The sequence below is a fragment of the Platalea leucorodia genome (assembly GCF_965183815.1).
Source record: "Platalea leucorodia genome assembly, chromosome: 4".
Lineage (NCBI taxonomy): Eukaryota > Metazoa > Chordata > Aves > Pelecaniformes > Threskiornithidae > Platalea > Platalea leucorodia.
Window position 1 is genome coordinate 114,465,272 of NC_138826.1, and position 13,848 is coordinate 114,479,119.

Genomic DNA, 13,848 nt, shown 5'->3' on the forward strand with positions numbered 1-13,848 from the left:
GCAGTAAAAACAGGATTATGAAGGTTCCTCTTCATTTTTAATTTCCATAAAAAGCATAAATTCATATATATTTTTTTTCCCTGACAATTCTGCTGATGTGAAAAATCACTGGGTTTGTCTCATTAAATGTAATTAAGTTAAAGTTCTTGGTGGACCTTAATAGGCAGCTGTAACTTTTCCTCCTTCCTGATGACATTGGTTTTACATTAATCAGTTGGATTTTCAAAATTTCTTTTCTTAGACTGGATTTTTCGCTTGTTTTACTAGCTACAGTGCTTCCACAGGTCTGGCAAAAGTAAAGCATCAAAAATAGTTGGTTCAATTGGAATATATAAATTTCCATGCTAAAGAGGCCCACTATGTGGCTTCTCAAATAACTAAACAGAAGGTAGCATAGGTCTTGAAACTTGTAACATTGATCAAAAAATTCATATGCCTCTCTAGTACATTACTTCGAGGGTATACTAGAATCCAGAGGTCTGACAACAGTGTGGAAGGTGCAGTAGAACTAGCTATACTGTGGATGGTTTGGATAATGATGAGAAAGAGGATTTGGTTTTTCAGGGATCCAGGTAGCTGAGTAACTAGGCTGTTCTGAAGCCTACTTCTTGCCTTGTCTTTAGTACTACTGTAACATGAGCTAACTAGAATAAAAGTGTACCTACTGTTGCTGCAAGTGTGATCCATATTTAGGTACATTTTCTTAATTTCCCTCTGTGTGTGCGCGCACACACTTTTTGTAATGTGACAAAACAACAACACCCTCCTACCCCCATTTTTTTCCAATGTAAGTTACTGGAGTACAATTGGAAAAAGAACCTTTCAGAGTGGTCTTTCCCTTTCTTTCTCCCTTTCAAATTTTAAGACTGTAAGGACAGAGAATCTTTTAACACAGTGCAATGTTGTGGGTCCTTCAACCCATATATTAGAGAGAGGCTTCTGTGAACTGTCCCATAGTGCTTTTTCCTATGCATTAGCAGCACTCAAAATACTACTACAGAATTTCCCTTTTGTTTTTCTCAGTGGTATAAGCTGTAGGTTTTTTTTTAATATAGTAAATGGCTTTGCTTGTTCACGCTTAATCATGCAAAAAGTGAAGGTTCGTAGAACTAATGATTTCATACAGACTCCTCAAACATGCATTATCATTAACACCTTTCTCCCTCACTCTTCCTTAGGAAACTCGTAGTGTCTATCAATTTCATTATGTTAACTGGCCTGACCATGATGTCCCTTCATCTTTTGATTCTATTCTGGACATGATCAGCTTGATGAGAGAATACCAGGAACATGAAGATGTACCAATTTGCATACACTGCAGGTATCAAATATATTTATTTTTTAAGTTTATATACATTTTAATTTTTTTGAAGTCGAGACTTCTGGTGTGAGATGCACTAGTTTGATTCTGAATCAGAATTTATTTATTTTCGTTTTCTAAAATGGAATATTTCCTCATGTCAAAACTTGGCTCAAAATCATTGTCTTAAAACTCATGACAGTGAAATTTTGCTTCTATTTCAGTTTAAGGCAGAATATAAATCAGAAAAGAGTTAGTCTTTGAAAGGGAGACAATTTTGTGGTTCTTAAGACATTTAAATCCTCATTAGGACAAAATAGACTTTGAAGATCATTGCAAATCAGGTATGGGAGTGAAGGCTCCATTCTCAGTAGGAGAGAATAGCAGGTGCATCACTACCTAAGAACTTTTCTGTCTGTCTTCTAATATGACAAAAAAGATCTCTAATCAGCAGGCTGTAGCTTCCAGTTGATAAGTCTTCGCTTCTGAGCAGCAGTTTCATCTTTGACCTGAAATTTGGCTAACAGAAGGACTGGTTAAACTAAACTGCCATGGAAATGTTTTGGGGAATTGATAGTTTCTGACAATTTCTCTGAAAAGCTCTTGCCTATGATATTTGATACTTTTTTTAAAGCAACAAAAGTTAATGTATTATATGTCAAAAAAACTTAATTCATATCCATAAGCCAGGAAATGTTAAATTGTTGGGGCTTATTAACTCTTCAGAGCTTGGTTATTTTCTTAGTGTATCGAAATCTACTGTCTTTAGCTGCATTCTTTTTTAACTTGTGAGTCTAAGTAATTGAGGTCTAAAACCATAAAAAACTTACTTAGCACTGAAATCCATTTCACTTTGTCTTGTTTCTCTTGAATGTCAATACAGTTGTGAAGGTTGGTTCTTTCCAACAGTATAATTATAATGCATGCATATTTATTACATTATAACTCTTTATGTGTAAAATAGAGGAATCCATACTATTAGGAAGAATAAATGTGATAGTTTGATGTCATTTTTTATAACTTTCAGATTTAAGTTTTTTAGATAAAAAGCAGAAAATACAGATGTGATACCAAATCAGAAAAATGTGGGAAGTCTTTAAATGTATTCTGTTCTGCCATTTAACATATCTATCATTAAACTTGGACAAAATCCCAAGCAGTGGTAACTAGGAATAGTGTGACGGAAGAGGCAATAAAAATGTCAGCATTGAAGCATCTTTTATGATTGCAGTTCCAATTGGCTATGAAAAACTTATATTAAAAACTTCAGTGCTCCATTTTGCACTGCTAACTTTTTTATTTTTCAGACTACAGTGTCAGGTTGAGTGAGTTTAAATTAAAATGATAGGTGGGGGATTTTGATATGTATTTTTTTTTATGTGGACTCTGGAAATATAAAGCTTATAGTGTGTTTTTAACAAATTAAAATAACTTCTAAGACACCTAACTGTTTATGTTCATAGTGCAGGGTGTGGAAGAACAGGAGCCATCTGTGCCATAGATTATACGTGGAATTTGCTTAAAGCTGGGGTAAGGAATATTAAAAGAAGAAATTTTGTGGCATTCCATCATTTCGTAACAGTGATTGACTGAGCTTCCAAATGTTCTGAAATAGTGAAATGTTTAATATGTTCCGGAACTCTTTTGACAGGTTGGATGTTTAGTTTCATTGCATTCATGCTTTAGTCGGAACTTACTTTCCTTTGACAGCAAGTTTTTATCTAAAAAAAGTCACCATAAAATTCTAAATTTTTTAATATATTTCAGTGATTTTGAATTCAACTTTTTCAATGTCTCTGTTTAATCTTGCAGCTTCTTCAAATATATTTCAAATATATAGGGATATTTTCATTCTGGGTTTTTTAGGTTATAAAGCATCATTATGTTGCAGTGTAGTATTAATGCTTTCATTGGATGTCTTATTTTTTAAATACTTGAAATGCTCTCATCTGGTCTAAATCAAATATTTAAAACCAGTTCTGGAGAGAAATTGCTTTTTAAAAAAAAAATTAATAGCTGCAATGTGGAGAGAACAGATTGGCTTTACCTACAAATGTTAAACATACTTGTTGATGTCTAACAGCTTTTGTATTGCTGTTCTGGCAAACAGGTATGTCAATGTAATTGACTTCCTTCTACATTTCAGAAAATACCTGAAGAATTCAATGTATTTAATCTAATACAGGAAATGAGGACACAAAGGCATTCTGCAGTGCAGACAAAGGTATAGTTTGTTTTAAAATGAATCTTTATCAAATGACAATATACCATCATTCTTTGTAAAGATCTCATGCACTAATTTTTATCTGTTAACCTGCTATAGGAGCAGTATGAACTTGTCCATCGAGCCATAGCACAACTCTTTGAAAAGCAACTGCAAAAATATGAAAGCTGTGCGGACTGGAAGATTGCAGATGGAGTGGTATGTGTCTTTCCCATATGAGTTTGTCAGTTGTAGCTGTTAGCTTCTGATCAAGATTTTCCCGTAAAGTCTAGTTTTTAAAGTTAAGTGTTCAGTGGTGTTAAGGCACATGCAGAACTTGTTTGGACTACAAGTGATTTTTGCTGAGTAGGGACAGCTACCCTGTACTCAACTTACACTGAGGACTTGGTTGTAAAAGTTGAGTCAGATAATTAAAGGAGTATTTACCACCTATACCAAATGCAATTGCAGTGGGGGAAGCAATAGAAAGAATTCTAGTATGGATGAAATGCAGGACTCTAACTCAATATTTAAATTGCAAAATGTGCCCTTACCTTGATGAGGTGGCAGTAGTTGACAGCTGATCTGTTGCTTTGATTGGCAGTACTCACCCCAATTCTGATATATTGGCAGCAAATGAAATTTTGTATAAGCCTGACCTTCTGCAAATTACTTGTTAAACAGTATGATGAGTAAGTTAAAAATAAAAAAATAAATTTATATATATAAAGAAAAATAAATAAATACACGTGTATGTGTATATAGATGAATTCTATCTGATCTATGTTTAGGTTAGACTCTTGAAAGGGAAAAACTTCACTGAAGTTTTCTTTTCTTCCTTGCCCCCAGAGTGGTGTTGGGCCCAATTTTAAACCAGTATATAAGCATTGATCTGACTCTTCAACTGAGACTTGGATATTACATGCTGTTGTGTACTGCCTTGGTCTTGGCCCAACACAGCCTTGATGTAGTTGTGCAGGACTGGCAATGAATGATCATATTAAGTTCTCATATTTTGTTGAAGTACTGTTTGCACTGGAACTGACTGGGGGAAAGAAAAATAACTTAAAAAGGCCTTTGTTAGGAAGCTTCATACTCTACCCTTTTAACAAAGGGGAAAAAAATGTGGGAAAAATATTCTTCATTGGCAATCATGGTATTTGGGGATTTTTCTGTCTTTGTGTCCTTCCACTTTAAGTTTCATCTCCCCTAGGTTTTTTCCCTTTTTTATGTTCAGATATATTTTCTTGGCTACTACTGGGCACTACATGAAAAATGGCTTTTGGGATCAATATATTCTTTCTCTCCCCCACAGTCCAGAACTGTGTACCGCCCTTTATACTTCGACTGTGCTTTGTTTATTCAGTAATTTTGTCTGTCCCTTCAGTACCTAATTGGTGTAGGCTCTCTAGCTCTCTAGAGGGAGTATGAGTAGTATCTTCAAGACCCTTTGAAATATCTGGAAGCAATTTTAAATCTACCTTTATTAATAAGCATCCCTTTAATAGGAAGTCTAAATTGTTTTTCATTCTGGGAAAAAAGGCATATACCCTTCTGTTAACTCCTAAAAATTTATATCAGTTCGTCCAATTGTTCTGAGGTCTTTAGTCATGACAGGAAACCTGATGGACTGAATGCAATATGGATATGGCAGGCTGTTTTAATCTGTTATAGGTTTGATATTCAGCCTAGCTAGTCTGTGAATTTTCATTTTATTTCTGAGGAATGAGCATGATAGGGTTTGGAATGTGCAGATTTATTAGCTTTGTACAGAAGTGATTCCTAATTACCTGAGTTTTGGTCATAAAATAATAGGCAGATCAGTCTACTGTATCTTCAGGTTATTCAACTTTGATCTGGCCTGTGTCTGCACTCTTACATAAAATCAAAAATGTCTCATCATTTACATGTATTCCAGAACATCTGAATAAAGAGGTGACACAGTATGCTGATGGTATGTCTGTAACAAAGGCAAGTGCTGTCTGTACCACATCTTATGAGATCTGAGTGACTGAGTAATAAAACAAGAGCAAATAGATTATGGGTAGGTAACGTGCATGGGGGTGAGACAGGGAGAAATCCCAACTCTGAATATGCAGTGGTGGAGTGTGAGTTTTGAGTTTTGCTTGGATATGAATTTGGTTATAGTCAATAAGTTGTGAAGGAAATTGGATTTTAGCAATTATTTGGAAAGTAATAAGAGCAGAGAATGTAATGTCATTGTGTGGATACCTTGCGGCTTGAATACTGTCTGCAGGTCTGGTCTGCTTATCTCAAAAGTGTGTTACAGAATTCAAGCATTAAAAATTTGGACAAGGATCAAAGGTGTCGGAAAGCTTCATCTAAAGAACAACCAGATTGAGCTGGAAAAGATGGCTGAAGTTAGATATGATAGAGGCTAAGTAACAGTGAAAAGCTGATTTCTATTAACCTTTTATAAAGGGTATCAATGAGACCTGGCAGACTTAATATAAAAGGAGGTAGTTCTTCATGCAACATGAAATGGCAGAGCTTCTTGCAGCTGAAAGCCTGTAGCTTTGAGGTGAATCATCTTGGAATCTCCTTCTGTGAATTTGCCCAATCTCTGACCTATGAAATTCCAGAGTTGCAAACTGTTGGAGAACATCCTCGGGAAGAATCCCTGCATGCCTGCTCTGTCCTTATTCTTCCCTGTAAGTTTCCTTTTGGTCACTGCTGGAAACAGGGCAAAATGAATCTTTCAGTCTGACTAGGTGTACAGCCGCCTTTGCATTAGGAAATGATGCTTCTTCATATTGTAGCTTGAACATTTCTGCAGGAGGGCTGAGGAAAAAAGTCTCATAAGTAACGAGTTCCTGTATCTAAAAATTTGGTACTTAAAAAAAAATTTACTATTATTCGTTTGTTAGTTAGGAAACTTGCCTTCAGGGAATTGACTGGTGTAGGCTTAGCTTCTGTTTTTGTTTTATAAGGTAGTCTTCTACCTCACGTATCCAGTTAAATATCTGCTTGTAGCTTTAACCTGATTCTCAAAACTTTGAGACAGTGAGACAAAACTCACTTGAGACAGTGTTTTTGCTCTTCTGAAAAAGCTCCCTTTTTTCCTCTGAGGGTGTTATGTAGCATCTGTTGTATATAACATCTGGTTTTCCCCAGAAATGTTCTAGTTAGTTTTTTAACTAAGATACATCCCAGAATGTTTGTTTGTTTTTTTAAAAGGAAACAAACTCTGATGCAGAAAGTTTTCAAGTAACTTTATTAAATATAATGTAAAATCCTAAGGTTCCTTCCCAGATCTTACTCTGCCTGCAGATGCTACAGCAACTGTGGAATCGTGTACATGTGAAGGGTTTTAATTATGTTCAGTAGAAACAATTCCAGATAAAAGAATGTGCCTACTTTGGATATATTACTGTTAGTTATATAGGAGATACTTCTGAACTGAAGAGGAAATTTTCTTTCATCTTTCATTTATTATATTTTGATAGTACTCTGAAGAGTTGGAGTACTCTGTAGGGTTGGTTTCATGGTTTTGTTGTCCAATTGCTTTTCCCATTTCAAGCAGTGTTTGCAATGAATTGAGTTACCTAAGCTTTGTAAGCAGTGTTTGCCAGTAACATCACAGCAAAAAGTTCATCTGATTGGCAACGAGTAGCAGTATTCATAGGGAAGTAGCTTAGACACAATCCTGAACGTGTGTTCCTGTGAACTTTCCAACTTCGGCTGCTGGAAACAATACTGTAAAAAGTTGACAAAAAAACCACATGCAGTGTTTCAAAATAAACTTATAATAGAGTTAGAATTTCTAGTAATTGTATGCTTTACCATACAGTTATACATATTGTGAATATATAGAACTATAAATGTCCTTAAAATAATACTAAGTATGTAAATGAAATTGTGTGAAGAAAAGCTTTCTTCAGATACCACATAGAGTACTTCCAACAATTCCCACAGTAGCCATATTTCAGGGCAAAGATGGAATTGCCGTGCAGAAGCAATTTTCTACTGACAAGAAAAGACTCAGATGGTAAATGTGATAATTAGAACTATTTACACCACACACACCCCCACCCCCCGTTGTAGGACTTTTAAATTATCAAACAATGAAATTGGAATTGAGTCTTGCACTCTGCTTCCTTCCCACTGAAACTTTTGATCATATTGTCATGTATTTGGAGTCATTAACTGCGTGCTTCTCTTCATCATTGGTTTTGTTAGTACTGCTGTGAAAATAGTATACTTGGTTTTGTGTTTGGAAGCTTTGAAACATATGTGAGCTGATTAGTCTTGATAATCTGATAAGATCAGTCAGATTTGTATCAGTAGAATATTTTGTGAGTTACTTGGAGAGGCATCTCCGTGATCTGAAGTGAACCATGGTTGTCTTGAAAAGTCCAAATCAGATGGAATTTCATAAAATTGAATGTTCTGTATGTAGAAAAAAGAAATTTGATTAAAAGACAAACAACAAAAGGTCTACTATCTCTTTAAAAAATATTTCTTGTTGAATTTTGTCTCTGGACAATAACAAGCATATTACAGTACTGCAAGTCCTTGTTTTACCCTTATCCACTAATAGAAGCTTGTATTAATAAACACTTTCTCCAAAATATGGCATTGCTAGTACTCTCAAGTATCTCTTGCATTTCTTCCCGTAAAAGTGACAGAATTCTGTTGCTGCAGCTGATTGCACTTTTAGAAGCTGTGGAGGAATTGACTGCTGTAAGAAGAATGTTGATATTCAAAACATTAGAGGTTTGGAAACTCTAAGTTAAAAGACTTTGCTGTTCAAATTCTCTTTGCTGTTTTGCAGGTTGTAAACAGATCTTTGGCCATTGTAGCATTCTAAAAAAATCATATATGTCTTCAGAGACATTTATCTTGTTTGCCTATGTTTGGAAAGTTTTTTTATTTAATCTGAATCATTTGCGTGTATCATTTCAGTCTGAAATATTTCTCTTTTTATCTACTTATGCTCGGTGGTTCCCATGCTGCTTTATGATAAGGGCGAAAGGAATGCCTCAATTCCTTTTAAGGGAAACCATGAGATTACTTCTGGAAGAGTCTTTGCAGTAAATTTGCTAACACTTTACCAGTACAGAAAGCTTCTGAATGACATTAAATGTTTCCACTGTAAGTTCCAAAAGAAATTTATGCATTGCAATTCCTGGGCAAAAGGTTTTGAATTGTAGGCAATGCCTGTGAAATCTCAGTCTAAAACTGTGATCCTCTATTTGCTCAAAGTTAGCGACAGCTCTGTTTGGTGATTCAGCCATTGGAGGAAGTAAGTGGGGAAAAGACCCACCCTTGGGAGATAATACAATTTAGGTCACCTAAGCAAGTTGAATTCAGACACTGCATCTGCCATGAGAATTCGTTGTTCCTCTGCATTACCACAGGAACATGAGTTACTCTGTGTTGTTGTAGACTAGATGTAATCTACACTTCTACCTATTTGACTTTATGGTCTTTTCATTTGTTAATGTAGTCTTTCATAGATAAATATACACACATTTCATATATATATAATAATATAATATATATAATATAATAATATACATATATATATGTAATTCAACAGAATACCTAGAAATTCCTAACTATGAGCATTTTCACTTGATCTGAGTAGCTGTTTCCTCCAATCAACGAGGACATTGGAACTCGAGCTGTTCAGCAGTTGATGCATATAGAGGTGAAGGTTGAGGAAAGCTATTCTTTTGTTTACCCACGTATTGTTAATGCTTCTGTTTTCTTATAGTGAGAAGCCTGCCACAATAGGATAGGTATCTTCTGTAAGAAAGCAGGGTGCTGCACTGAACACTTTATTTGACTGAATTACACATTTTTTTAATCCATTTAAAAAAAAAAATAATTCTGTATGATGACCCTTGTGAACTACGTATGTTGTCCTGGTTTTTCTAAGCTGATATTTTTAAAAATGTATTCTGCCCGAGAATGCAACATCTGTCTAGAGAAGCAAGAGAGTGTTGACTGATGCCAATAAGCTGTGATTAGGAAGGCTGGAAGGCTTTTTCTTAATACTGCCATCTGCTCGTCTCAACGGATGAGGTCATCCCAGTGAGATACCCTACGTTCACTTTTACAGTTGAGCCTCCTCTGTTCTGCTCCGTGCTAGTTGTTCTACATGTTTGCCGATTCACTTATTTTGATACATGACGGAAGGGGAAATCTGTGAGTTGGTATCACTCAAGGTTGCTCCAAATACCGGTTCTTCGCTATCTTTTGTGACACAGAACTGAGAACAAGTAACAGACTTGCTCTGAGAGTGCAGCAAGCAGTATTTCTTCAGTTAAAAACAAGAAGAGATCCGGTAATATCTGAGCACTATTACTTAAAAATGCTGCAGCATCATGAAGTTGATATGAGCACTATTTTCTTTCCTGTATGGGTTAGTGCATTCGGTTACTGCCTTGAACTTTCATCATCTTCAACCTTTGAAGTAAAAATCCTTCACTTACTGGGGAATGAGATGTCTAAAAGTAAATGAAGCCTTCACAGAAACATCAATCCATTGAGCTAATTAAGCGAAGTAGTGAAGTACCTCTTTTTCGGTGACAATAATTCCTGTAACATTCTTGCTCCTGATTTAATGTGACTAGAACAGAGTGAACTGATCCTGATTTTAACCTAATGCAGAAGTGAAAGCTTTTGAACACATCTGCCTGAAACCTTCCTGGTGTATGAAGTTGGGGTAACCATTGACTTTGTTCTGGGGTTGAATTTAAAAGTACCATTTTGGTGTGGGGTGTGTGTGTGTGTGTGTGTGTTTTGTTGTTTGGTTTTTTTGTTTGTTTTTTTATTATTTTTTTAAGGAATTGCTTTTGTAAACTCTCTGTAGTTGTGTGTGTGCCTCAGACGTTTGAGTTTATACACACTTTTGCAAGGTATATCCATATATTTTATTACTAGTAGCAAAAATGGCAGTGCCTCTTCAGCTACTTTTGCCTGTCTCAACCAGAAAGAGCTTTTTACTGTATACATAGTTTAAAAAAAACTTTCACATATGTTAGCTTTTCTAATAGGCTTTTTTTCCTGCCTGAGAGAAAAGCATATCTCAGGAAACATTCTGTTCACAAACACTTCGCTTTACAAACATAGAAAGACAGGGATGCAGCTGCTGGTTTGTTTTCTGGACAAGTTAGTTGACATCACAGCCAACAGGCACACCCTTTCCCTTGCTAGTACCTTTTAGAAAACAGTGCATAAATAAGAAATCTGTTCCTCAAAACTTCTGTGCTGGCGGAACTGAACTGCAATACTTCTCTGATCTGTTGTAGGATGGAGAAGGTGGTGGTAAGGGGGAGGAATTCCTCTTGTGTAGTCTCACTCTTTCTAATATCTCTCTGCCTTAGGAAACTTGGATGTGCTGTGGTACTGAAACAAGGCGAACAGCCCGCTCTGCTCTTAGGATGCAGTTGCACTAGTTTCTAACTGCAGTTGCTAGTACTTATGATTAAGGGGGACCTTTTTAGTACGATATCAATGCATTTAGTGCTATCCATAGTAATGACTACATATGGGAGAGATTCAGAGTTTTCTTTGCACAACTCAGGGAAGCGGGGAGGAACATGACACAGCCATTGAGCAGGAAACTGAATTGCTGCTGTTGGATACTGTGAGCCTCAGCATCTTTGGCACCAATGTTCAGAATGGTGCTCTGCCTGAATGAGGGCAATAAAATTCATTTGTTAAGGGCAAAATGGTCTGTACAGTCACCCATTACCTGATGTCAGAGCTGGAAATTGCTTTTCTGTGTATTTGAGGGGAGGCTGGTAGAGGGGTTGGATGTCCATGTCCCATTGGTAATGTTTCATTCCAGCCAATGACTAGAAAAAACATGAGTTTCTTTTTTTTTTAAATTAGCATGTCTGCAATAGTTTGCACCTAGATTTTAAAAGTTCTTTGGGCCCTTAATGTTTTTTCAGTAAGTCATGGAAAACTGATAAAGGACTTAAAAGGGTACCTTTGTTCCTAGATAAAATAATGAGGTCCTGCATTCAGTTTATGGATCAAGTATAGCATAGCATTCACAATACTTTTTTTTAATACCTCATTAGCTGGTTTTGTCATTCTACTTTTTTGGACAGTGACTTTTTGGACACTATGTCTTGATGACAGCACTTTTTGCTGAGAATGATTGTTAAGGTAGTGCTGATGCAATAAATCTCTGAAAGCGTTTGACCTGCAGCCAATGTTGTTTATTAGGAAGCTAGGATGATACAGAACCCAGTACATTAAATGTATTAAAATCTAGTTCACAGTACACTTCACTTTGAGAGCCAACCAATGGATAATAATCCTAGTTCAGTAAGGTACAACATTATCAGTTGGCTTGACATGGCTATTAGTTTTTTATGCATTACCCCAGGAAAACCAAACATCTTTATTAACAGAAGTAACAGAGACTTAAAGAAACAATGTATCAGGACATGAATACAAAAAAATCTGGGTTATTTGGCAAGTTGAGCAAGTGTGGCTGTAGTGTTGCAAAATGTAAAGGCTCAGATCTGGAAACAAAAAGGGGCAGAATTTGGTTTGGAACGGAGTACTGGTAGATGAAGAGTTGGACATGAGCCGGCAACGTGCTCTCGCAGCCCAGAAAGCCACTTGTATCCTGGGCCGCATCACAAGAAGCGTGGCCAGCAGGCCGAGGGAGGTGATTCTGCCCCTCTACTCTGTTCTGGTGAGACCCCACCTGCAGTACTGCGTCCAGCTCTGGGGTCCTCAGCACAGGAAGGACATGGACCTGTTGGAGCGGGTCCAGAGGAGGGCCACAAAAATGATCAGAGGGATGGAGCACCTCTGCTATGAGGAAAGGCTGAGAGAGTTGGGGTTGTTCAGCCTGGAGAAGAGAAGGCTGCGGGGAGACCTTATTCCGGCTTTTCAGTACTTATAGGGGGCCTACAAGAAAGATGGGGACAGACTTTTTAGCAAGGTCTGCTGCAACAGGACAAGGGGTAATGGTTTTAAACTAAAAGAGGGTACATTTAGACTAGACATAAGGAAGAGATTTTTTTTATGATGAGGGTGGTGAAACACTGGAACAGGTTGCCCAGAGAGGTGGTAGATGCCCCATCCTTGGAAACCTTCAAGGTCAGGTTGGATGGGGCTCTGAGCAACCTGATCTAGTTGAAGACGTCCCTGCTTGTTGCAGTGGGGTTGGACTAGATGACCTTTAAAGGTGCCTGCCAACCCAAACTATTCTATGATTCTATGAAGACCAACCAAACTTGGTTGACTGCAATGGGAACTTGAGTTGTGGTCATCTAAATGTAAGTGGCTTTTATCTGCTAATTGAATCTCACTCCAAAAAAAACTTAATAGTTACATCCAGTGGTCAGCAGGACAATTAACTCCCTGTGCAATTTGTCTGGAAAGGGCTAACACAAGCCATTGATTCAGGAACAATAGGGTATTTCTGCTGGAGTACGTCTGGAATATTGTATTGGACAGCTAGTTAATGGGGGAGGTTACTGAAAAACAATAAGAAAGATTAAAAGATTTAATTTTTTTCTTCACAGGAAAAGCTTCACTTAGTACACTGAGGAATAGAATCTGATAATAGACTCTTCGCACTAGCAGACAGTGATAACTGTTTTAAGACTAGTAATGGAAATTAAAAACATGTAACTAATGAATCTAAATTTAAGCGAGGGTAGTTAGGTGTTGAGATAACTTAGTTATGGTATATCTTCCAAAGCTGAAAATGCTTACCAAATTCAAATGCAAGTATCACATTTGAAGCAGAAATTAACAGAATTCCCTTTTGTTTTGTAAGACGAGAGAAGGTCAGTCTCTGTCGCACGATCCAAACAGGTAGGCTGGCAGATAGTAGGCCCTGCTGCATGAACCTGGTATTGTGCTTTGAAATATATTACACATATCTGAGAGATTTGTGGTTCTTTTTTAAAGTTGCTTTTCAAAAGAAAACTCCTGCAAGAAAAGCTTTTAGGTAAAATACATATTAAACTCGGGATAACACTAAGGTCCTCCTTGGTTTTGTTGGATCTTTGGCTGTGGCATGTGTACAGAGATGGTATATCAGCTTTAGACCCTTGCGTGTTCTATTATTATTTTTATACATATACATTTATACTGAGTCTGGCTGGGTTGGAGTTAATATTCTTCATAGCTGCTCTTGGGGTACTGTGTTTTAGATTTGTGACCAAAACAATGCTGGTGACACACTAATGTTACAGCTATTGCTCAACAGTGTCTGCACGTTGTCAGTGCTGCCTGTTTCTTATTCTGCTCTCCCAGTGAATAAACTGGGGGGGTGTGCAAGAGGTTGGGAGGGGGCACCACCAGGCAGATGCCCTGGACTAACCAGAGATATTCCATA

The 13,848-nt window shown here is 36.9% G+C and overlaps 1 protein-coding gene across 4 annotated transcripts in view; it reads left to right on the forward strand.

The window, feature by feature from the left end:
- Positions 1 to 13,848, forward strand: part of PTPN12 (protein tyrosine phosphatase non-receptor type 12) — an 86,338-nt gene that overhangs the window by 46,189 nt on the left and 26,301 nt on the right. For all 4 annotated transcript variants that reach the window (XM_082310683.1, XM_082310682.1, XM_082310680.1 and 1 more), the window contains exons 8-11: positions 1,179 to 1,321; positions 2,764 to 2,830; positions 3,447 to 3,524; positions 3,624 to 3,722. In XM_082310683.1, coding sequence (XP_082166809.1) covers positions 1,179 to 1,321; positions 2,764 to 2,830; positions 3,447 to 3,524; positions 3,624 to 3,722 — 387 coding nt within the window. The remainder of the gene's footprint in view (positions 1 to 1,178; positions 1,322 to 2,763; positions 2,831 to 3,446; positions 3,525 to 3,623; positions 3,723 to 13,848) is intronic.